The sequence below is a fragment of the Dermacentor variabilis genome, chromosome 10 (genome assembly GCF_050947875.1).
Source record: "Dermacentor variabilis isolate Ectoservices chromosome 10, ASM5094787v1, whole genome shotgun sequence".
NCBI lineage: Eukaryota > Metazoa > Arthropoda > Arachnida > Ixodida > Ixodidae > Dermacentor > Dermacentor variabilis.
The window spans coordinates 98,295,985-98,321,866 of record NC_134577.1 but is presented as its reverse complement, the minus strand read 5'-3'; the positions used below and the strand labels follow the sequence as shown (position 1 = coordinate 98,321,866).

At 46.8% G+C, this 25,882-nt stretch overlaps 1 protein-coding gene across 1 annotated transcript in view; it reads left to right on the top strand.

Annotated features, from left to right (window-relative positions):
• The window catches only part of LOC142560840 (uncharacterized), a 42,642-nt gene that overhangs the window by 5,968 nt on the left and 10,792 nt on the right, over positions 1-25,882 (top strand). The window contains exons 2-11 of the mRNA XM_075673221.1: positions 1,431-1,563; positions 2,986-3,167; positions 4,175-5,769; positions 9,285-9,377; positions 10,461-10,568; positions 13,380-13,529; positions 16,584-16,718; positions 18,416-18,704; positions 19,623-19,766; positions 24,129-24,242. Of these exons, the coding sequence (XP_075529336.1) occupies positions 1,431-1,563; positions 2,986-3,167; positions 4,175-5,769; positions 9,285-9,377; positions 10,461-10,568; positions 13,380-13,529; positions 16,584-16,718; positions 18,416-18,704; positions 19,623-19,766; positions 24,129-24,242 (2,943 nt within the window). The remainder of the gene's footprint in view (positions 1-1,430; positions 1,564-2,985; positions 3,168-4,174; positions 5,770-9,284; positions 9,378-10,460; positions 10,569-13,379; positions 13,530-16,583; positions 16,719-18,415; positions 18,705-19,622; positions 19,767-24,128; positions 24,243-25,882) is intronic.

Below are 25,882 nucleotides of genomic sequence, written 5' to 3'. Positions count from 1 at the left end.
TGTTACTTGAAAAAATCTAACATTTTTACGGGGAACATTTGCGACCATGTCTTGTGGGAAAATAAGTAAACCTGTGTGCCAAGTATGAAAAATTCACCTGTGAATGGGTTAAAAGAGATTGCCAGTTGCTTCCATTCTGTGTTTGTCAGAATGACACTGTGGCTTGAAATTTCCTAATCTGGTCATGAAAGAGAAGAAAGGAAACCGAGGTCCCAATTTTTATTAGTTGTGTCGTAAGAAGCCAGCAAACAATGATACCAAGGACAGCATAGGGGAAATTATGTGTACTTATTAATTCAATTAAAGAAAAGTAATTTAATAGAAATGAAAGTGAATGAAAGAACAACTGGCTGCAGGTGGCGCACGAACCCACGTCTTCGCATTACGCATGTGATGGTCTTACCAATTGAGCTACCATGGCACCGTTTCCTAATCTGATCATGAAACTTATAATGCAACTGCTCCACAAATCTGTTGATTATGTTGGTTGTGACCTCAAGATATAAGGCAAGAGAAAAACAGTGTTTTCCCATTTGACAGGTATGACAGCAGAACTCAAATGCATGCCGACTGCCGTATGTAGCTGACCACTGAATGGCCTAGCCACTCAAATTGTGCAAGTGCGCATTCCAATGATTGATACTGCATGCCTTCTGTTGAGGAATGCAAGTACCTGATGACGGACAAGTAGACATTCTGAGCATTGTTTGAGAGCTGGGTCATAGAAGACGAGGTGCATCAAGCAGTCTTAACTGATGTCCGTGATATCGGAGGAATGAAAGATAAATGAATCTCGTCAGTGACCTCCTGATGTTCTGATGTTAGAGGAAGAAGATTGCAAAGTGGCAGGATTTTTACTGACAACGAAGAGGAAAGCTGCACAGGTTGTCACTTTGCCATATATGCTCTGCGCTCTTGTTGTTTTGTGTGTAGGTAATGTGTAAAGCATAAATAGCTCCAATAGCTTGTTATCATCATCTGCAGCAGCAACCTAATTTCTCGGCACTCTTTAGTCACGCCTGCCTTTCGTCAGCTGGCTGCATCCTCTTGAAAATTTTCTAATTCCATCACACCACCTGCATTTGCATTGCCATCCTCGGTGTTGTTTGTTTTCCCTTAGCACTCAACTCCAATAGACCATCAGTTATTGACCCTATGCATTGTATTGCCTGCACGACTCCAATTCTTTCTCTCAACTAGAATGTTGGCAGCTCCTGTTTGCTCTCTAATCCGCACCACTGTCTTCCTGTCTCTTAATGTTATACTTACCTACACTTGTACTGAACTCAGAACATGGAATAGGATGCCTTTTTCCTGTTTACATTGTAAAATATTTGTTGGATGCGATGCAGTGTCGGGTGGCATGCAGTTGTGTGCATTGGGCTTGAGTTGTGCAGTTGCTTCAGTTGTACGCATGCTTTGGCACTCAGGAGATTCTCGGCTGGGTCTCCCTACAACCCCTGCCCAACCAACGGAGGAGGACCAGTCAAATCAGCTGCTGCAGTATGTCAACGACGCCCTGCGCCGTGTCAGGCAGGACATGGCTCAAGTGTCCTCACTTGGGTGAGTGTAGCACTGGTCATATCACTCACTGTCCACTGTTGGTGCATAGCTGCGTAACCTGCATAGTCACACTGATGTGAGGTCCCTTCATACGGGGTTTACTTGCAGTATAGTGAAGTGTGAGATTGTCGTGCTGCGCTCTTGACATCAGGCATCTGTCCCTTTGTGCAAAAAGCATGGGACGGATGAAATGAATGGACACAGAGATGCGCAATCGCAACTGAAAGTTTACAGAAGGCAACACACCGTATTTTAGCACGAAATGTCTTAAAAATGGTCAAAGGGAGTTGCCTGCTTAAGCTGCATGCAACGAAAACATGTTATAGCACTATTGCCTATACCTTTGTAATCATACTACCCACGTGCCATACTTTGTTATCGTTGCTTCTTTGTTGCTATTCACAAATATGCGTCTACACACACTCAGTGAGTTTGCTCTCTTATTATTTGTCGTTTTCGTGACAAAAGCTCGTGTGTCAATAGGCTGCTCGCACCGTTTGGACGTAGCTTAATCAGCTTCCAAAGCGCTTTGGCATGTTCTCTAAAGCTGTGGCCAAAGTGTTGTGTCGTTCACCCAGTCACTGTCTACGATATCTCCCAAAACAGAGGTTTGCTATGCCGCACCAGTGTCGTAGACACCCATTGTAAACGTGCAAGCAACAGAGGCAGTTGAGGCAAGCAATGGACGCGTCACCATGTATCAAACATGGCAGCACCCATGTGATTGCCATGAAAAAGGTCAGTATGGAGGAAAGCGGGGAGGCAGCACGGAAGCGAGTGGGGGCGGCTTCGACTTCGCCAACAAGTGCGTAGTTTGCACGGCTGCGCTTGGTCGCATGTGCCGTAATTTGAAAGGGATCTGGAGAGGGCTCATACCTTTGTGTGCACTGTGTTCTCGCCGCTCTAGCTTTAAAACAATAGACCACACCAAGGTCAGTTCGCTCGCTGCTGCTGTTGCGCTTGCTCACCCCAGCGTTTTGACAGCGAGTGTCTGCGCTCGTTGAGTGTGATGTGTTCATCTTTGCTTGTGCGCGCTGATACCGTGCTTGTTAATTCACTTAGTAAGCGAGTGTTTCTAAGTTTATGCGGCCGATAAAACTACTATCCTTACTTCGTATAGCTGTCCGTTAATTTGCTGTCGCAATAGATGCTTCGGCTTTTTTTTTTCACTAGCACTCATGCTTTCAAGTACTTGTTTCTGCTGACAACCACCATTTAAAGGAATTCTTTGTAACTTGTGTCTAAAGACGTCGCCATTGATTTCAACATGCCTCTTCTTTTTTTGCCCTGCCCCCTTTTGCCCGTTTTCGTGCACTGCACGCCCTACCACGACCTGCACAGGGCAAGCAGTATGCAATGAATGAGCGGATTAAATAAAATTGCTTTGAAGAAAACTGCAGCTGGCCGTGCCTCCTTGTGCAGTTATGTCCCGACGCCCATGGTCACACGTCCGCCGGAACCGAAGCCAAGGCGCTACATCCCAGCCCAAAGCGTGCCCCAGTACCGGCCCACACCTCTGGCTGAACTGCGCAGGCGTTGCCTCCTGCCCATTCGCGCACCGACCCAGCTGAACCAGACAAGGAGCGCAACTTCGGCAGCACCAGGTGAGGACTATACGGGCACGGCTCGGCACCACAGGCGTTTATCTGCTCACGAATGGAGTGTGTTCTTTGGAGCTGAGAATTGGGCCAAAAATCTTTTCGTGTTCCTTTGCTCCTGGTTGGTGCAGAGCATTTATTTTTGCTTTGTTGGACTCCCATATCACCCTTGACAAATTTTGCCTTTGCCGTAATCGCCATGAACATGCCGTGAAATATTTTCCCTCATTTTCTCTGAACAGCATTTTGAATGGTGCAGCAGTTTTGGAGTGACAATATCTCTGGTTCTTCTTATGCTCTTGCAATAATTGTATCTTTTGTTAGGAAGCTAGAGAACTAGAAGGTGAAGTAGGCCGAATAATATGAGTGAATATTATTACAGAAATTTTCAAGAATTACTAATAATTTATCCGAAGCGTTACTATGGGTTCTTACTTAAAGCTGTTTGGTATACTCTGATACTCGCCCCAAATCAATTTGGAGCATTCATGCTTGCAGCTTTTCACACTTTGATCATTCAGCATTATTTTCGTTTTGATATGCCGGTCTCCCCTATAATGAGTATTTCATACAGAACTCATCTCTTGCAGTCCACACAGACACAAGAAGGAGGTGTTCTAATGCTTCAAAAACTACTTCTTGCACAGGAAATTCAGTTGTACATTTAAAAGCAGTATATCAAAATACGTAAGTGGTGCAAGTTTGGTCAAAATGTGCCCATAAATAAAAAGTAAAATTTTTAAGTGGAATGTCCTTCCTTAGGTACTTTAATTCAAAGGATGATACATTTAATTTCACACGTTGGAAGCCATTGTGGGTGGTCTTATTTTTCTCTAGTGCTACTGCCCTTTCATGTAGATGGTGCAGTACTCAGGCTGGTGGCAGCTTTTTTTGGCCTTGTCCACCACAGCCAGGTGTGCCAAGTGACTAGACAGAGCATTTAATGGAGCGTTCAAATTTTCTGCCATCGCATATTTATTTATTGCCTCTCACTCTTCTTCTTTCTTTTTTAGCCTGCCCAGTTAAGCAATCCAAGTCCCCGGAACAGAGCAGCGATGGGGGCAGCCAGGTGAACGGCAGTGCCGCAGCTGACGATGACGATGCGGACATGGTGCAGGAGGAAGTGGATGCCATCGTTCGGCTCAAGGACAAGCGCCTTGGTGGACTGGACGGTGCGTTGGCAAAGCCTTCTTCCAAAGCTGAAGCCGCTGCTGATGTTGAGGGTGCAGACAAGGCATTGAAGGAGACGGTTAAGAATGAGTCAGTGGAAAAAGAGAAGAAGGAAGAGGTGAAAGAGCAGGAGAATAAGGGTGAAGCAAGCAGGGTGAAAGAAGAGGATGAGAGCATGGCAAATGGCGAGATCGCAGAATCAGCTCAAAAGGAGGACAGCTCGGAAGAGCATCACTCAGGACCCTCATCCAGCACCAAGGGGCATTCGTCATCCAAACATCACTCGTCGACCAAGCACTCGTCCTCCAAGAGTTCACAGTCTAAGCATTCGTCATCTAAGCACTCATCGTCCAAGCACTCATCGAAGGAACGGTCCTCCAAAGAGTCATCATCCAAGGTGTCATCATCCAAAGAGCAATCGTCCAAGGAGCCATCATCTAAGGAAAGTTCATCGAAAGAATCATCAGCCAAAAAGCCTTCATCCAAGGGGACATCCAAGGAGTCATCATCCAAACGATCCAAGGAGTCTTCATCCAAGCGGTCATCTAAGGAGCCCTCAGCTAAGGACTCCACTTGCAAAGAGTCCTCACCCAAGGACAATTCCCCTAAGGAAATCTCTGAGGACTCGCCCTCCAAGGAATCCCCGCCAAAAGAGACCCCATCAAATGATTCCTCATCCAAGGAGTCATGCAAGGTATCACATACAAAGGGTCCCTCTGAAGATTCCTCATCCAAGGCAGCATCGAAGCCACCTTCTAAAGAATCGTCAAACAGGCATTCATCGTCGAAACACTCCTCTTCAAAGCACCCCTCAAAACACTCATCTTCAAAGAACTCATCTTCGCATCATTCATCTTCGAAGCACTCCTCTTCAAAACACTCATCCTCAAAGCAGTCGTCCTCGAAGCATTCTTCACATCACTCGTCTTCAAAACATTCTTCCTCTTCACGTCACCCATCTTCGAATCACTCCTCTTCAAAACACTCGTCGTCAAAGCATTCATTATCGAATCACTCATCGAAGCGGTCCTCGTCCACATCTGCCACAGACCACTCATCATCTAAGAAGAGGAAGGAAGACGATTCCAAATCTAGTCACCACAGTTCGTCCAAGCGGTCATCCGGCCAAAAGCACAGCAGCAGCAGCTCCTCATCGCGGAAGAAGGAAGCCAGCGCGGAGGAGTCCGACAAGCGGGGAGCAAAGTCTGCATCCAGCGAATCGGAGGATTCTTCTTCAGGTGCTTCTTCCTGCCAGGAAAGGGGGTGTGACGAAGGGAAGAAGAATGATGGAGTGAAAGTGGAACCTCTCACGGACAGGCCTTCGTTCGAGCTGGAGTGGGATCTGGAGTCGGAAGAGGAGGAGGACCCGGTGGAGGAATGCTTGCGCATATTCAATGAGGCCTCCCAGCCCAACAACACACCCGTGATGGCAAATCAGGTAATGGCCCTGTGGAGTGTCGTAGGGGCGTAGGGCGGCATAGGGCTTGCAGCCATTCTGGCTTTTGGATGTGATGGCGTAGAAACAAATAAGCACACTTTATTTAAGGTTAGAAAAGAAATTTGTGAGGGCAACTGGCTATACCAATCCTGTAAGTAAACCAAACTAGAACAATCCTGCAAAATGTGCTCACATTGCACTGTGGTGTTCTGTAGTGTTCCAGTTGATGGCCCCTTTCTGTCTGCGGTTTGCTCTCAACAGTCTGTCTCCCCCAACTATGCAGAGATGTGGCATATTGTGGTTATGGATGGATGGATGGATGGATGGATGGATGTTATGAGCGTACCCTTTGGAACTGGGCAGTAGGTTGTGCCACCAAGCTTTTGCTATTATACAGCCTAAAGTCCTACCTAGGTTAAACAATAAAGAAAGCAAAAGAAAACACACTGAACTCCCACAACCAAATTTTCTGATCCCCTATTACGAGCTGTGGTTTTGTATGTCTCCATTTTTTTGTTGTTTCCCTACTTTTCTTCCACCAATCCTCCAGTCGCCTCTTACTAATCCCTATTGCGGACATGTTTATTTTTACACTGTTCTCGCTGAACCCAAGGGCTTCAAGGAGGCCAGTGGTGCCTAAATCGACCGCTGGATAGACGTCTTCACATTCTAACAAAACATGCTCCGTCGTTTCCCTAGCTTTACCGCAGCAAGCAGGTGCTTCTTCCTTCTTATATCTCGCTTTATAGGTGCATGTTTTAAGGCATCCCAATCTCGCTCCGAAAAGTAATGAGCTTCCCTTTGAGTTATCATAAATTGTTTCTTTCCTGATTTTGTTTTTTCCTCTTAAGTAATTACTCATGGCAGGTTTCTTTTCCATTGCCGCCACCCATGAGACTATTTCAGCCTCTCTGACTTTCCACTTGACCTTCTTTGTTGCTGTGTTGACCACCCTATAGGCCGCATAATTGCCGGTAAGCATCCTAGTTCTTTTCCTCCACTGTGAATCAATGTTTTTCCTGTACAGATACCTGAACACTCTCCAAGCCTATTTACTTCCTTCCATATTCCTCAGTCGTTCTTCATACTCAATTTTACTGCAAGCTTCCCTCACTTCAAAACTAGTCCAGCCCATATCATCCTGCACACCTTCATTTGTAGTCTTCCCGTGAGCGCCCAATGTGAGGCAACCCACTGACCTTTGGTTCCCATAGAGTCCTGATTCTACCCCTGATTTAAAGCAAATAACCGCATTTCCAAAAGTGAGTCCTGGAACCATTACACCTTTCCACATACCTTGGAGCGCCTTGTACCTATTGTATCCCCATAGCACTCTGTACTTCGTTACGGCTACATTTCTCTTCCCCTTCACTGCTGTTGTTTTTTCCTGTGTTTCCATATATCTATTGCCTTCGTTTATCCATATACCAAGGTATCTATATTCTGTTACCCGAGGTATTTCTTGGCCCTGTATGTCCACTGTCTGTTCACTGTTTTGATTGAATACCATAACACCTGATTTTCTAACACTAAATTTCATACCTAAATTGTTGCCTTCCTGTCCACAGATATTAGCCAGACATTGCAAATCACTTTGCTCGTTAGCTAGCAATGCAATATTGTCTGCATAAAATAAACCTGGAAGATGCTGCTCTACTACTGTGCCCGCCTGTTTGTATGAGAGATAAAAACCGATATTATTTCCTTCTAGCGCCCTACAGACCTGTATAGGCTGACGTGACTACCTCCAGAAAATACACATTGCACTAATTGGGCTGTTGCTCGGTGTGGCTATGTTGCTATTCTGCTTTCTTCACAGTAAAATGGCTCTCTTCACTTTGCAAGGTTAAAAGGAACGTTTAGCTTGCGCACACCATATTTGCTGACTTGTGGAGTGTGCATGTAGAAGATGCATGTAGAAGATAGACTCAGCTCTGTCGCTGGCTTAGGCAAAAGGCATTATGTAAAACTAACTGTGGCTGATAGTGTCGTGCTCATAGTGAAGTGACTCCATGTCCGTTAATGGGCAAGAGCTCAAGAAATTATTTTTAAAAAATTAAGTTATGGGGTTTTACGTGACAAAACCACTTTCTGCTTATGAGGCATGCCGTAGTGGAGGACTCTGGAAATTTTGACCACTTGGGGTTCTTTAACGTGCACCTAAATCTAAGTACACAGGTGTTTTCGCATTTCGCCCCCATCAAAATGCGGCCGCCATGGCCGGGGTTCGATCCTGCAACCTCGTGCTCAGCAGCCCAACACCATAGCCACTTAGCAACCACGGTGGGTAAGAAATTGTACTAGAAAGGTTAATACAGTAGACTTCTGTTAATTTGACTCCGGCTAATTGTTTTTCTTTTTTTTGTTAATTTGATTGTGACCGAAGGTCGCAGGCTGCGCCCATGCATTTCTATGAATCCACACTTTTGTTATTTCTATCCTATAATTTTCCATCACAACATAATTCAAACTTGACCAGCCAGTATGCACATGCCTGACCCTGGCAGCATATGTCGGCAAAGTTTAGAGGACGGTGAGTGTGTTGAACGCACGTCATCTCCTGTCAAAAACGCCTGTTTTGTGCCTAAGATTTTCGAGCACTAGCGGTAGCTCACAATGTCTGATTATGGCATTTACCCAATTCTAAAGTGCGCCTTATTTTTTTCCTCCAAGAAAATTGGACCAAGAACTGCATTTGTGGCATTCGTATGATACAGCTGTACTGTGGCGAAGCCGACTTCAATAAATGCACATGGCGAAGCAGATTTTAGGAAACTGGCCGCCCTTGTGCAACACATATTTGACCGTTTCCCATATCTTTTGCTAAAAAATCGAGTGGCATTAAATTTATACTGCGTTTAGGAGCTGTAATGTCATTTCTATGTTAGTTTTCTAGTTTAAACACATACAAAGCATATGTGCATTTGATTCGGGGGGCATGGTATCATCTGACAAATACTGCCAAATGACTCAGTGGTGTGTTTTTGCATCTTTTTGTGCATCCTGTTTAATTCGACCTGCCAGATAATTTGATCAATTTCATCGAACCCGTCAGGGTCGAATTAACGAAAGTCGACTGTAGTCATATTTTATGTAGAATGATTTCAGTTTACCTCTGAAATGTTGTCTTTTGTGTGCAGCCATAACTGCTAACATTGGGAGCTAGCGTACACAATCTACGGCTGGATGAGTTGTGAGAATGGACTGCATCTCAAATGCCATTAAGTTTTAATGCCCTGAGGTATGTCCGCGTGGCTCCATGAGATTGCTGTTAGACCTTAAGGCATTCAGCAGTTAACGTAATTTTTTTGTGCCCTCGTGGCACCATTATAACTGTTGCAGTGCAACGTTTTGTTGTTAACTGCATCACAGAGTGAATACTTTACTATCTAGTGTTACTGGAAATTAAAGGTGAAGCATAACTAGTTTACCGGTAGTGTGTTACCAACAACCACTTGCTGCCTGAGACACGTTTTCCCCACCATATGGTCTGCACCTGTGGTTCTTTTCCTCAGGAGCGGGTGCATGTGAAGCGGCCGGCTGAGAGCACTCTGGAGCCTGCTGTCCCGTCCAAGAAGCGTGTTGCCCACAACCCAGATCTTGCTCGGGTGAGGCCCGCGATCGCTGGCTCGCACGGCTGTGTTTGGCTCAGAAAGTTGGGCACAGCTATTTGTTGCCCCCATGTTGCTCAATTGTTGAGAAGTGTGACAACCCGGGTGGACATACAGTGGTGGTGTGCTTCGTTATACTTTGCCTCCATGCCAGAGAGACAAACATGGTCAGCGGCAAGCAAGCATGCAGAAAAATACTTCTTACTTTTGAAAAACTGCGACAGCGAGCAAAGCGTTTCCACCATTTCATTCAGTGAATTACAGTAAATAGTAGTGCATTAAGCATTCAGCCATATCCTGCCACTGAACAAGCACTGAATTATTTCTTAAGCACTGATTGCTCAGGGTGTTCCAATTCAAATCTGACGTACCATGCAGTTGCACAAACTACAGACACCAAGTGATCAAGGGCACGTTACCAACCAATATAAACAAGAGAGCATATATTAATATCATCCTCTTGCTATCCTAATGTTTAACCAGCTTCTTGGTTATGGGAATTGTACAGAAAAAGCATTCTTTGATGTTCAGAATTTTGCTTAGCTAGTTTTCAAGCTAAAAGCATTGTTGCATAATCAAGTGCTATATGTTTTGTTTATCAAACTTCTGCTCACCTAAAGTACTACTTTGTGTAGATATTTATTGTGAATTCACAAAAAAATATTTGTTTCACTCTATAGCAGTGTGATACTATATCATTTAAAGTTTACTTGAATTTACGTTGCTAGAACAGCTTTAAAGTCACAGACAGTCAGTCGCACATATACTTTGTATATATGCAGAAATAAATTTAATCTAAAAATTGAATTACAAACTTCAATATGCAACAAGTAGCTCTCTCATCGAACATTTAGTTTCACTGAGCCCTTTTATGCTGGACAAATGCGTTTAGCCACCATAGCCTCTTGAAGGCAACCTCACAGTTCCCGCTTGATATTACTTGAGCTAGATGTTTTCAGACTTTCTGCTGAGTGAAAGTCATTCACGCTGTGCTAACGTGCGTTCCCCTTAACAGTGTACCTGTCTGTGCATACGCTGTTTGCCAAGTTGTGACCATGGCTTACGCGCACGTTTGTGCAGCGCCCGGCAGCAGCAGCTCCACGAGGCCTGTTGGCGCACGTGTCCGCTGCGCAGGCCATGCACAACCGTTTTGCGCAGCTGCAGCAACGTTTCCAGGCAGCAGGACAGGTGAGTGGCCACTTCACATCGGGGCTCGTTCACACTGGCGATTGACAGAGGTCGCATCACCTACCTTACTGGCAACCGAGGAGTGACTCGCGGCAACCTGCAAGCGTGACGGCCCATCGCCAGGTCTCGTGATTGGTGCCGTTCGCATCTTGTATCGCCATCGCCATGTAAAATAATCGTCCGTGTATACAGACGCCCCTTTTCTGCACTGCTGATTGTTTGAGAAACTTTGCAACTGCGGTCACCCGACTGAGAAATTGAGCAGCGAGTAACCGAGCCAAAGCAGTCACTTTTCAACCAAGGGTTCAATGCATTGCTTATCTTTCGACAATGAAACATCACCAAACTGCACTCCCACAATAATGAAACCTGCCAGAATATTAGAACCCATATTGTCAACCCATGTAACATTATAAGAGTGCTATAAGTACTAAAAATGCGTTTTTTCCTCACTTAAATTGCATAAAGTGCGATCACAACGTGCTTGTGAGGCCACTGCCATTTTTGTTTTCAAAAACAGGAAAGCTCCGGAAGCGATCGCTGTCGCTGGAAGCCCATCGTGACCACCATATTGTTGTCAATCACTTGTTTCAGACGCAACGCCCACTTCACCATCGACCTCTACTGATATGTGATGATTGTTTTTGTACCCCATGCACGGTGCATTCTATGTGACTTGATGACAAAACAAAGTGCAGCAAGAACAAAAATACAAGTCCTACTGACGTAAACTTGTTTATGACTTTTGAGATGGTGACCATATGCGTGAGCAGCCGAGCCTCTGGCCCCAGTTGAGAACTGGGGCCTTATTGTGACCTCGAAAGTCATCGCCCCAGAATACACGTCCCCTGCTTGAAGTACGCTGGGCATCGTGCATCACGTGCGGATTTGTCGTCGCCGGACAAAGATTTGCCCATTGGGGCTGTATCCTTGGCCAGTAGCTTTCCTGGATACAATCACTTTCACTAGCTTTCACATAACTTGGCACAGAATACATAGACGTCTATGGCTTGGTTATCAAGCTACGCTCACGGCGTGCATGCTCAGACATCGCACACGCCATGCGAGCACCGCGGGTTTAAGCACTCTGTGCTGCCGTGCATACAGGGTGCCGCATCCGCGCCTGTATGCACGTACGCATACGCATTGCTGTGCTCGCATGCGCGGTGGTCCCAGCTAGGAGAAGGTGAGCCCGTGTGCGCAGGAAGGGAGACCCTAGGCGAAACTCTTGGGAAAGAACAAATAACATTTATTAAGCTGGGGGTTCGACACAACAGTTAAAACAACATGTCCGAACCTAAATCTAATTGCGACACAGAACAATGGAGCCAAATGGTCGCCGGCGGCCACTAACGGCGTTTCGCGACACAGGGAACAAAGAGCCCAGCAAAGAGAGGCTGCCCATCCTTTGCCCCAGCGCTTGCTATCGCGCAACCCCATAGCAGAGCAAATGGAAACAGAAAGAAGAACAGATGGGGCACTATTAGAAGGTGTTGCCTTGGGATGTTGAGGTGACGAAGCGTGCGTGCACCCACCGAGGCCGGGATGCCAACAAGCCGAAGTAATCGTCGGCCGGCGGTGGACAAAGGGGCCACCGCCAGCAGATAGGAATGTGTACGCACCCTCTGACACTCCAACGCGGTCTCCTCGTGCCGCGTGTTTTGCGCATGTAGCTGGAGCGCACACAAGCGGGGCCCGAATCCTGCCGACAGGTCGGCCAATGGACGAAGCCCGTCGACCATCCCGTGGGTGGGACGACAGCCGAGCGACAGTGTTTTATGACCCGCTGCCATCCCATCCAGGCAGGGAGCAGAGCAACACGGAGCCCTCGGAAACGCAATGCAATGTAACAGCGTCGCATAACCACTGCGAGTGCTTGAAACCCCACAGCAGGAGACAGTGTGCACTTAATGAGTGCTATGGGCATCTATGAGATGTATTCCATGCAGAAACTGTAACAAGCATGTGACGCCCTCTCGGGCATAATCTTCGTTGGCCCGCCAGGCTCAGTGACCAATGTTGCCTACCGAGCCTGGCAGGCCACTGAGCCTGGCGGGCCAACGAAGATTATGCCCGATGGGGCATCACATGCTTGTTACAATTTCTGCATGGAATACATCTCGTAGATGCCCATACATCCACTGCTGAGTCATGCGAAATCCCGTAAAAGTGATCGTCTCACTGAAAGCAATCGGTTGGAAATACAGCCCCACTGGGCTAATCTTTATCTGGAGCGCTGTTGCTCATAATTAGCCAGTAGGCCGCCAACGTGTTTCAGTTGCTCGTAAAGGCCAATGTGCCCAAGGCTAAGTTACGCAAAAGCTCGTCAAGTGATTGTGTCCCCAGAAGTTATCAGCAAGAATACAGCTCCATGGCAGTGCTGCCATTGCTGACCTACACATGGGATGCACTTCGTGCTGTCGGCAGTTTGGCTCTATAGTAGTCCAAGCAAGGCCTGCCAAAGTAGGTCAGCGGAATTTTGACAGTAAAGCTCCGTTTCACACGCACTTACTGTCTGTTCTGTCTCATTTTGCAGCAATGCAATTCTTGCAAAAGTGCTTTTTTTTTTTCACTTTTTCCGCCGGTTTCCTTATTGTGAGGTTAAACTGTATGCACACATATAGAACATGACTGGGAAGTACTCCCACGAGGGACTGCTGAATTGCTCCTTGAGAAACTGGCCTGTTGTTGCACTCTGCCCATTTCATTTCTGTGTTCTTTGGCGAGTGCCTGGCTGCTCTTGTGAAGTGATGGATGGTGGCAGTGTTTGCATGCAGTTAGGTTGAACTGTGCTCACTGCCTGTGTTGCAGGGCCGAGTGGCTCCAGTGGCGAATGCGCCGCTGCTGGCGGCGGCGCGTCGCTCTGCCCTAGCCCAGCTGCCTCAGGGGACCCGCACTGCAGCCCACGTGGTGGCCTCCCAGCCCAAGGGCCAGCCACGGGTGGCCCACGTTCCAGCCGTGGTGAGCGGGCTTTCTTCGGGTGTTGTTGTTGATGATGGTGATGATGATGATGGACCTCCGTCATAGCTCGCATCCACTAAGAGGGATAGGCCGAGAATCAGGCAACAGGAGGTAGCCACAGGAAATCCTTATTTGAAAACGATAAACGCAATGTAAAAGAAATACATGCACACACAATAAAGTATGCGAGTGAGCAGTTGGACTAACTGAATGGTGAGTGTTAAAAGAGGCTACAGTCAAGGAGTAATGTTAATAAAGTATTTGGAGAAACCAATTTAGGTGAAAGGAATGCAGATTTGATTAGAGAATAAAGATACGATAATTGACAAGGTAATCGGGTGTGCTTCCCTCCACTATTCACTCGTACTTACCAAGTTTCTCGCAACATTCCGTATAGGGAAATCTGGCCGCACATTTTTTTAGAGCTCTTCAAATTAGTTCTGAAACACATATTCAAAGTTCTCGGAATTCTGCATCATACCGTATTTTTGCGTGTATAGCCTGCCACCGTGTGTAATCCACACCCTCAATTACAACAGCCCGGACAGAAAAAAAAGATATCCCCGCATGCAATCCGCGGAAGTAACTACATACAACACTGCTCAAATCTTTGCAAAAACTTCGGCCAGCAGTTCTGTTCCCCCATTCTTTGCCGATGCTGACAGAGCTGGATTCACACGCCAGATATTATTGTGGATGAATCAGTCGCAGGATATGGGACGAGAATCGGATCACTTCGCAGCTAGCACTCGCATGACAGCGTGGACGGGGAAACACTGCGCATTGGCGGCGGAGCAAACGTGACCGAGCCAGAAATCCCAACGGTGATTTGGCTCACCACTGTATCGTGAGGCACTTTCGCACAGACTGAGGGAGCGCCACGAAATGAGTGATATACGAATTTGGCAGGGGCGCGAGCGCTATTCGCTAATTACTAAACACAAAATGGCGACCCGCAAAGCGGAGGAGAATGGGTGACCGTGAAAGAGGGGAGAAGAGAGCTTCAACACACAGCGCTAGGGAGGAGGTGGGGTTCCCTAGGAGATCACGAAACATTGAGTAGCTGAGAACCTTGCCTTGAGGTGTGGCTTCACTGCAGCATTGCATGTGCTGTGAAGCCACATTTTATGATGAATTTCGCATATAATCCGCACCCCTACTGTACTGTTAAATTTCTTGAAATTTTTGTGCGGGCTACACATGCAAAAATATGGTACTTGTTGCATACAAATGCATGATATTTAGTACATATAAACGGTTGTAAAATATTGTTACAGGGGCTTTGTTAGCATGCGCTGTGGCACCATGAAAATGCACAACGTATGAGCTTAGCAGCGGTAAGTAAAGTATTGAGAGGCAGAGTAGGTTTGCAGACGAGTTGTAGGTGAAAGTAACCGGCAGAGTAGCATCCCACTTGTGGAAGTCGGCAGAAATGTAATTTGAAAGTATCAGAATTTGATACTAAAGTTATCCTAAAATACTAGACCTGGCGTCATTGACATTATCCTGATACCGAGATACGGAGTAAAATTTGCTGGTGTCTTGCAGCAGCAAGGCCACGTATGATAGTGTTGCAGATTAAAAAAAATTGGGCAGTTCCACCCGAAAGGCGAAGGGCCGATTGCGATAGCAAATTAGTAGATGGCTGTACGAAGTAAGGATAGTAGTTTTATCGGCCATATAAACTTGTAAACGTTCGCTTACTGACTAAATCGACAATGATAGAGATGTGTAAGTGTGACTCAACAAGGACATAGAAAGAAACAGACGCACAGAGACAGTGTTGTCTTTGCGTTTCTGCTTCTTTCTACGTCCTTCTTCAGTTGCGCTTACCCATTCTAGCATGGATTCAAACCAAGTAGCCCGTCATTCTGTTTTTACTAAATTAACCATGACAATGTCCCGCATGCTCAGATAAACATAAACACGTCTTGCTCGATAACGGTGTAAACTGTCTATGAAAACGCTGCAGTTGGCAATCGCGGCAGCAGCCGTGAGCCAATTGACCTCTGTCCATCTGTCACTTCACGGCATATGAAACGTAGAAAGCACAGCGCATACGAAGCTACCGGCACTATGCGCACTCTGCAAACATTGCAAATCACTTTGAAGATGAGGCCCGCACAGGGGCACACTTTGGCCACATCGCAGATCGCTTTCAAGATACACGAGCGCCACCAACGCGTCCCTACGGTGTCCGCCAAGGGCGTAATAATAATAATAATAATATTTGGGGTTTTACGTGCCAAAACCACTTTCTGATTATGAGGCACGCCGTAGTGGAGGACTCCGGAAGTTTTGACCACCTGGGGTTCTTTAACGTGCACCTAAATCTAAGCACACGGGTGTTTTCGCATTTCGCCCCCATCGAAATGCGGCCGCCGTGGCCGGGATTCGATCCCGCGACCTCGTGCTCAGCAGCCCAACACCATAGCCACTGAGCAACCACGGCGGGTGCCAAGGGCGTCTACTATGGCGTTCGCGATACGCGTGGCCAACGCCGCAGTAGGCGCCGCAATGTCTCCACTCTGTACGGAGCGGCAGGCGAGGAGGACACTGGGACACCCTGGCAGCCGCCAGAGAAGAATGCCTCTCCTCCCTCGCCTCACCCCCCTGCCTCGTGTGCCACAGGAGAGGGCACGCATGCGGGCTGGGTTCCTTGCTCGCGCACACAAGATTGAACCGCGTTCGCCGTCTCACCCTCACACGCTTTCACTCGTACAGAACCTCATGGCGACACCGATGGCAGAAATGTGCCTGGAGTGTCCATATAATTGCTATCGCAATAAAAGCTAACTAGAGGGCTGTGCATGTTTCCTCAGTCTGCACTCACTTGTGGTAACTACAGCAGTTGCAAGAACTGAGCAGGCTAGTGTATTGTGATGTCATGAAGGATTCACCTCCTGGGTACTGCAACTGGTTTGTAGACGGAAGTGTTGTAATAAACTGTTTGATCTGCTGTGACTTACCAGTACTTTTTCTACCATTTAGAGGGTTCGGATCTTCCTTCAACTCAAAATATGACAGGTTGAAAATGCCTTGTCGATCACGCAGGTCTTGTCGAAGCGCCCCACCATCCCGGCCGAGTACGGTAGCCGAGTTCCCACGGCTGTGCGTCAGCGTTACCTCAACCTCTTCGTGGATGAATGCGTTAAATGCTCCAGCACCGAAGATGAAGCCATTCAGAAGGTGCGTTGACAGCCACTTGGTGACAGCTCCAGACTTCGATGCCGTCATGCATTGCAATTGAGCTACTGTCTGACTCTGTGTATAAAGGTGTATTGCTTCACCTTGTGCTTTTCATTGTACATCGCTCAGGTTTGGTTGTAAAGGCCAGCTATTGATGATCCTAACACTGCTCTCTAGAGGTTTAGTTTTGGCACTGTTATGCAATGGAACCCAGACATACGCTCTAAAGTACAGTAAACCCTCATTAACTGGAACTCTGATATCTCTAAATTCTGGTAAGTCAAAATTTTTTGGCCGTGGTTTTAACCCATGTGTTTTCCACCTCTTACTGTGAATATCATCAAATCTCTACTTTGAAGATACCAGGAAAAAAAAGCAATCGATCAGCGTCGGTGTTGTAGCTTCCCATCGCTGCTATAACTGCAAAGCGGTGTCATGGGTGGCAAGTGACATGCAAGCTTCGCCGAGGGATTGCTTTGTTGGCCTCAAAAGGGGCCTTTTAAAAAAATGCGAGGAGGTTCCCACGGCAGCCTCTCAAGTTGAGAAATCCAGAAGAAATGTTCAGGTGGGATCGCCATAAACGTCTCGCCTCGTACTTTTCACTGGCTTGCACAAGAAAACCCTCATGCCTGTCAGCCTTGCATGCTTTACGCGAAGCTTGCTGACATCCTTCTCCAAGGCATCCAGGTGCTCCATGTAGTGCAACAAAAGGTCCCTTGTGAAAACGAAGCCCCAGAGGGACTGAATCATCTGCAGGGCCCCCTGTAAGGACAATGTTGAGGTAGTCTGCCCTACCGCATCATCGCTGCCATCGTCACTGTCACAGTCGCTGTCGCTATCCCATGTAAGGACGAGCGTGACGATCACCTCATTGGTTAGAAGCTCTTCGTTTCCAAATTTATAGCAGTGTGCTTTCTTTTCATCGGCAACGTCGTGCATTGGTGATCGCCAGTGGGAAAATCGACCATCTTCTGTATTGGCGGCAAGTCAAAGGAGGCTGGAAAACCACGTGGCGAGGAACGACTTCGACACAGCCAACTATGACGAGCACGAGCGGTTTAATCTGTTGGCAGAACTGCACAGCACGAGGGGCCAACGGGCAATCTGGGAGCAAGCACGGAGCAGTGCCCAGTGCTGTCAGTGGTCCATTCGTGTTTCGGAGGGTGGCATAGCATAGAGCTATGGGTGCAGCCCATTCGTGTGTGGAGGGGTGGAAGGGCGACAGGAGAGAGGTGCATTAGACTGGCGATGCGGAGAAGGCTGCAAAACAGCACACGGTGGCATGCAGTAGCTGGAATTTCTCTTTTTCTTTTTTCTTTTGAAGGATTTTGCATTCCGTTACATTTCGGCACGGACACCCAGCAGCCAGACTTTATCATTATAACTGATAATGCGGCATACGGGCATCATAGGAAGTGAGTTATTTCACCATCGAAAACATACAGAAGTTGACGGTGCAGCAGCTTCTGGTTGTTATAACCGATATATTGTTAAAACTGGTATCATTATAAGTGGGTTCGACTGTAGTTGGGATTTGTATTGTCCTTCTCGTTCCTCTACCGTCCACGTTTTGCACAGCTGTCTTTCCTTACCGTAGGTATGTGCCAATGAACAGGCACTACAAATGCTGTCCCCCAAAAGTGATCAACCAAGAGTGCAAACCCTGTACTCGCAACCGACGTCTATCCCCATTGCAGGCGCTGTCCGAAGAAAAGCAAACATACGACCGGAGCTCCAGCAAGACCGTCTACCTGAATGTGGCCGTTAACACGCTCAAGCGACTGCGCCGAGAGGTGGCCCAAGAAGGGGGCGTGTCCTCTGCTGGCTCTGGCTCTTCCGGAACGGCCGCCACCGCTGCTGCGGCGCCCGTGCAGACCTCCAACCGGGTGGTCTCCCACGAGATGGTGTTGCAGGGCGCCCGTGCAGCGCGAACGAGCTTTAGCATCGAGAAGAACCGCTACCGCAAGCCACCTCCGGAACTGACAGGTGAGCGGGCCAGCTAGAAAGCAACGAGAAATGGGACAGAAAATTCTAGATGTCGTGAGGTCGACGTCATGGGAGAAGAAAAAAATACTACAAGGGAGCGTGATGCTGGGTAGGAGAGGAAAAAATTGTCATCCATCTGACTGTGATATGAAGCTACAAAGGAAACCTGAACGAATTTTTCGGAAAACTTTGTAGCTTTGCGCTGCAAAGGGGTCACAGTGGGTGCAGGCAACTTCTAAACGCCTGTTTCATGCGAGGTTTTTGTTCTAGAGGGTGATTCTTCCAAGTGTTATTGTAGTACCAATGGCATCCGTCCAGCTTATACAACTTTACCAAAGAACGTCTGATTTTTAGAACTTGTTTACCATTGTCATACCAATGCCAAAAAGCAATTTTTTTTTTCAACAAGTTTAAAGCAACGCTGATTTGGAAAGATTCCAATGCAGTTGCCAGCTGACTTTTTAGAGCCTGATATTTTGCCTCTGCTTGATGATTCAGGCTTGCCTGCAGCACCTCCATGCACTCCATAAAACTAGCGTACAGTGGCACCCGAAAGTTCTAGCACTGTTACACGAATGTTTCATCAATAAACTTCATGGGCACTTCCATTTGTCTGTGTTGCAGATAAGTCTAGCGGTCACAGTAGATTGGAGGGCCTTCTTGTGCAGCATCCCCACAAAACAAAGACTGCAAAATTCTTAATGAAAAGTCAACATCTGGTGTGATGTAATGGATTTATCTGTTTTTAACAATTGTTGGTGCAGCCAACTTCTTTTTTTTTTGGGGGGGGGGGTGGAGGAGGGGGTTCAACTGTTGCATTCCTGAAGGTGTTTAAGGTTGGCAGGTCTTCAATACCTGCGGTGTTTGGGTGATGCCAGTTTCTGATCACTGCACGACCTTTGGTGCGGTGGGATGCAGCGTCCCGCTTCTACGAGCTGCTGGAGCCATACCGGCTGTCCACGGAGCAGCTTGTGGAGTACAACTACCCGCGGTCGCATCCAACGGAACCGGGCCGCGCAATTTTTGGCGGAACCGATGGGCGTCAGTACTCCAAACTGAATGGTGAGTCAGTGACTCTGGCCGAGGGATGAAGATTCGCGCATTCTTCTTGTGTCCTTGCCTATTTGCACATGTTGCGTTGAAAAACCATCAACTGTGTCTTGTTCGTTATCATTCTGACCACGTGAGTATTTTATGTGGCAATTGCAGTAAACTTCAGCTAGTCTGGCACTTTTGCTTTATTGCAGCACAAGCACGTTGGCAGCAGATACAAGACCAGTGCTGATTGGAAGCACCTATTGTTGATGTTAACATGTGAACTAAGCCAACTATGCTTGATGTCAGTTTGTTGAATACAGTTAATAAGGAGCCACTTGTTAACATGATATATATGTACCTAGTTGTTTCTGCAAAGACTGGTGAAAGTATTTAAACATTGCTTGAGGCAGATAACACGACTCGAGTCCATAAGCTAGATTACTCAAAGGAGTAGACATTACATCCACAAGAAATGTAAATGCATCATTGACTCATCAACAAAATTTCACTAATTATGTTTTTAACTTATTACTTTATGGCAAATATTGCATCTTGTGAATTGTAGGTAATGTGATTGCAAGGCATGTCATCTTGGAACGAATTCTGAGGATGACACCAGTTTTTATATATGTGCTTTCAAATTTGTGGTAGGAATGTATTGTTGTTCCACTTTGTTGTTCTTACCATAGCACCGTTTTAGACATTGAAGCACAAAAAATAACTGGAACACAATTTTGTTACAAACTTTGGAATTTAATATACCCAAATCGGTGTCATCCTCAGAATTTGTTCCAATTGGCACAGCATGGCTATGCTTGCATACCTATGCTTGCATGGCTGTAGCATGGCAAGCATAGGTAAGTTACTTGCTCTCGCAGGCAAATGCAAGATTCTCGTGTCCAATGTACCGAAGAGCGCCTCTTAGCATAGCGACGTAGACACCTGACAGCATGGTTTGTGTGGGCGCATTGCCTCTAAGATTGGGTGGACGACAATTTTCCCTTTCGTGACACTTCCTCCACCTTGCAGACTCCGCAGAACTGAGTTGCAAAGTTTATGTCAGTGTGCATTGTTCGGTGTGGCAGAAAACTCTTAATGAGCGAAGAGCTCTGGCATACGCAACAGGCTGGCCTTGATATGATATTGTGGCATAACTTCACATGAGAAACTTCTGGTTTGCCAAATTAATTTTATGCTATTTGTTATAACAAGGTTCGACTTGCTGGATGACTATGCTTACAGCTATGTCGTAACATCATTGCAGCTATCATTGTTAATAAAACGGCTGTTCTGAGTTGGTGCTTGTTTGAATCATCCTTGACGTCTGTGGCCCCTTTTTCTTAAAAGTAAGTGAGCCTGTTAGCGCTTCTGCCTGGTGAGCAAACATGTGATGTTGGTTTTTCACGGTAATGTCATTGAAGGCAGCCAAACAGTGCCAGTGTCAACCATGAGAGGCTTGTATGCTGTGCTGACTTAGTTTCAAACAAGGTCTTGAGGACTGTTGGATAACATTGTCAATCTTGTAAAGCCTCCTGCAATTTTATTTTGCTCCCTGCGCCTGCCGACTCCTAAAAAACTGAAGGAAATAGCAGAAGTAAAAAAAAAATGAAAAAAAAATCTTGTACAGTTTTGGCAAGCGCCATTCGTCGTTAGTCATGGAACAGCAAGAACAGAGGAAACTAAATGTTGCATCACAGCCGCCACAGAGGTGCACATCAAAAATCCCCAGAGGGTCAGAATAGAGTGAAAATCGCCACTGCAGTTTTTTTGTTAGCCGTATTGTGGCTTTGGCTCACCACAGTGGCTCGGTGTGGCTATGGCATCCTGCTGCTGGACTGGAAGTCACAGGTTCGAATCCCAGCTGTGGCTGCAGCAATTCAGTGGTGATTAAATGCGAAAAAAAAAAAAAAAGCACTTGTGTACCTATATTTAGGCACTCAATCGAGAACCTTAGGTGGTCAAAATTACCTAATCTGGAGCTTTCCACTACAGCATGTCTCACAGCACCACTGTTTTGTGAATGTTTTCACTTCCTGATTCTATCAATCAAGCTGCATCTTTAGAATGTAAAACTCCATTGAAGGCCAGCTGCAATGGAGTTTTACTTTGGATAAGTTAGTTAAAGGGCCCCTGAAACGGTTCGGACAAATTTTGTAGACGCGTGGGGTACAGCTTAAGTAGAACATTCGCACCACAATTTGAGTGAAGCGTTACGTATTAATGGAGCTACAAGCGATTAGAAGTAACCCTCCTCCCCATCCACGCTTTTCCTCCTCAACTCGTTCGCCGAGCGAGCGGGGCTACGCTCCGCCTTCACTGGTCCTGCGTCACGATGCGACGTCACATCGTCCACTTCCGTTTGTTTTGGAGCCCGCCCCCGCCCGCGCGAGACCTCTCCGCTAGCCGCTTGGCTGTCGACCCCAAGCGAGAGCTATCGAAGCAGCGTGCGTTGCGAGCATTCTGTCGTAGCGCCGAACGTGTCTGGTATTCCGTTAACCACAGGCAAGCTGGTCATTTCGGCAAATCATTGGAGGCATAAACTCAAGCTGATGAAGGAACTGTGGCGTAGACGTACGTGAGCGGCCTGATCGGTCTACACGGTCCAGACACTTGTTGGCGCAGCGCTTAACCAGCCAAACAAAGCGCTAATATTGCTCTAACCAAGTGTAAAACATTTTAAACATTTATAAAAACAACGTGTCGATGATTACACTCCTGCGAAAAATACGCACCAGCAGCAAAGAAGAATACGCTTCGTTGCTGCTACTGTGTATGGTTGCGCTCTATGCCACCAGGTGGCTGCACCGTGCAGACCATTCACATTTGCCCTTCTGCTCATCTCGGCTCATCCCGTTACGGCACAGTCAAGCGGCCAGACCCTGTCCCCTTGCGCTTACGTTTGCCCTAATACGGGACTCGCGAAACGCTGTTGCGTTAGTAATCTTCCGGTGTAAAGTGACGGCCACAAACGCGCAAATCCTGGCGCCGATCGGATAGCGGTAGTCCGATGCGCAGCAGCCAGTTCGCTCGTACGCTGCCTTGCAGAGGGACACGATGTCGCAGCTTAACATATTTCCAGTCGCCACGTTTGCAGTCCACAAGGCAACAAAGTCGAATCATAGTGCTCGCGAAAAGACTGAGACCAACTGTGACCGCGGAGCTCTCGTCAAAATGGAGTACGTTGTAACACAAGCAGACGACACTTGCTGTGTGCCGGAAGTGCTTAATGTACTGAAAAATTGTTCTTGTGCATTCTCTTTATGTTACTTTCTTTTCATAAAAACAAATTAACTAACATTCCAACTATTACGAAGATTATTTGTTTACCATAAAGTTGGAAAAATTATCGATCACGCGCCCTTGTCAGCCAATCGGATAGCTCGCCCCACTGACGTCGTGTGGGTGATTTCGGTCATATGGGTAGGGGCGGCTTAAAATTCCGCCGAGCAGTGCGCTGCGATCGGCAGCGATGTGCATTTTTAAAACCTTATAATAAATTACACGCTTTACGCAGAGCACTTAGATGTGTCAATTAATGATCAGAAGGACCTACTCTAACGACTCAGTACGTTTGTAGAAAATCGTCAAAGGCGTTTCAGGGTCCCTTTAATAAATGACTAGCGTATACATACTACTGGAGCAATCCTGGAAATTCTGGAGGGCTGCTACTATGCTAATTGTCCTACTAGCAGCCTTTAAGTAGAGCCTAAGCGGACAACACGTAACCGGTGCTTAGCGGACATGACGTAAGTCCCAGCACGTCACCTGCCAGAAATTTCAGCGTGCTACAAGCAGCCATGGATGGCACCTTATCTCGGTCATGTCGAGGGAGCCACGCATTCCGTGTCGCACATCACTTTCGGCAAGCAATAATGGTGGCGTCCCCGTCCTCCCTCACTTTGATATCAGGAACATCTAGTTTTTCGAGTCCTTGTGATGCATGCACTCGTATTTGAAATGAGATATTGTACGGGCTGTGCTATCAGAAACTAGGCTTTTGAAGTGGCTGAAGGAATGACACCTTTACTGGAAAGGCTAGCACTTTCGCCTAAGCTGGGGAGCTAGGGGCATTCAGGTGTGAGAATGGGTTTAAACGGAGGGGGCAAACAGGAAATGGCCAGTCAGCCAGCCCTTTTCGCGCCTGCTATACATGGCCATAGTAGCCCATAACACTGCTAACTCACCGGTGCTGCAGGATTTCTGCCTAAAATTTCATTGCAGTAGGCCTTTAACTACCATTAACTAATCCCAAAGCCATCGCAGTGGGTGTTTCAGTAACCTCTTGCCACGTGCACTTGGTGGTGGCATGGGCATATAGAGAGCTTCTTGAGTGTAGAGGAGGGGCCGGTATGCCTTTCTCAAGTGCCCATATGTTTCTATGCGCAGACTCGATGCTACGATGCAGCCGGTGCGGTGCCATGTTTTCGCTGACGGAAGATGGTGACTACGTCCGCTCGGAGGAGTGCGTCCACCACTGGGGTCGCCTGTGGAAGAAGAGGAGTGAGTGTTATCGACCTTTACACTTCATTCTGGTGTCGTTGCACCTCAGCAGGCCGACTTCGCTTGGTTCGCTGCATGTGCTTGTGGTGTTCCGCAATGCTGTATTTGCATGAGTATAAATCTGCCAAGCATGTTACACGGGGGTCAGCATTTCGAGGTGCAAATAATGCGTTATTATGATTATAGAATAGGGAAAGTAGTAATACCAGTGACACTTGTTAATTACAATGACCTAATAATGCTATGAGAAAAGTCCATTGTATCTGAAGTCCTCTTTATCGAAAATTAGGGCCACAGCACGTTGTGCAAGACATACTTGCCGAACCGCCTGTGTCGTCTATATGTCTTTCTTTTTGTGTGCATCTATATGTCTTCAAGCAAACACAAACTAGGCCAAGAAACAGCCCTCTTGAAGTATGTTGTGAAATGGTGGGACTTTTGCCTGGCTTTCTATCTAGTGTTTGGTTATTGGAACCTGAAGGGCATGTACAAATCACTAGTCTCTTTAGCATGTGCTAAAGAGGATGAAGGCGCTCACCAGACATTCAATTGCATTGCTTAACATTTTCAGTCAAATGTGTTATGCAATTTAGCTAAGCTGTCATCATTCTTTTGCTCGGCTGCCAGTGACTCTGTCTGCACGTTATATTACTTTTTTTCTCCCACCAAAGGTCGCGGGTTTGACTGTCTTAACTAAACTCTACCTTAATTAATTGTGCATTAATTAACTTCACCCTAATCAACACCAAAGGTCAGAGGTTCGACTCCCACCAACGTTCAAGGGCTTGCCTCCTACCACCCGCCGCGGGTGCTCAGTGGCTATGGTGTTGGGCTGCTGAGCACGAGGTCGCGGGATCGAATCCCGGCCACGGCGGCCGCATTTCGATGGGGGCGAAATGCGAAAACACCCGTGTGCTTAGATTTAGGTGCACGTTAAAGAACCCCAGGTGGTCAAAATTTCCGGAGTCCTCCACTACGGCGTGCCTCATAATCAGAAAGTGGTTTTGGCACGTAAAACCCCAAATATTATTATTATTGCCTCCTACCAAAGGTCGTGGGGTCGAGTGTCTTAATGAGCTGTGCCTTAATTCACTTCGCCTTGATAGACAGCAAAGGTAGTGGATTCGACTCTCGACCTTCATAATGTCAATTAGAATCCAACTTGGAGATGAGGTCGGTTTGTCCATATCTCCAAGTGGATTCGACTCCCTCTAAAAGTCATGGCTTCGGCTCCCTATGAATTTTTGATGCCATGAATTTTGGTGCCATAACGCCGGACATTGGATTTTTCACCCCATGAGCTGTCTAGGGCTTTCACCTTAATAGCACTGTAAGTGTCTCATGGAATGAGAAGCTTGCCGCTAGTGCATTTGTTACTCGAGACAAGGTGGTCTTTTCGCACCACAAGTGGCCGCAAAATGTTGCATGCAGTGCAGTGATGATATGCCCAAAATATGCCCCAAATTTTTTCTGCTAAGTCTATTAAGCCATATCTGTTAAAAGCTAAATTCATTGCATGGATTAAAGAGACCGAACTAGCTATGAAGAATAGTCTGTTATACCCGGAGGTATGTTGTAGTATATGAGGAGCCATTGTGATCGGTGCAGGTTGTACTTACTATAGAATACGAAGTAAATAT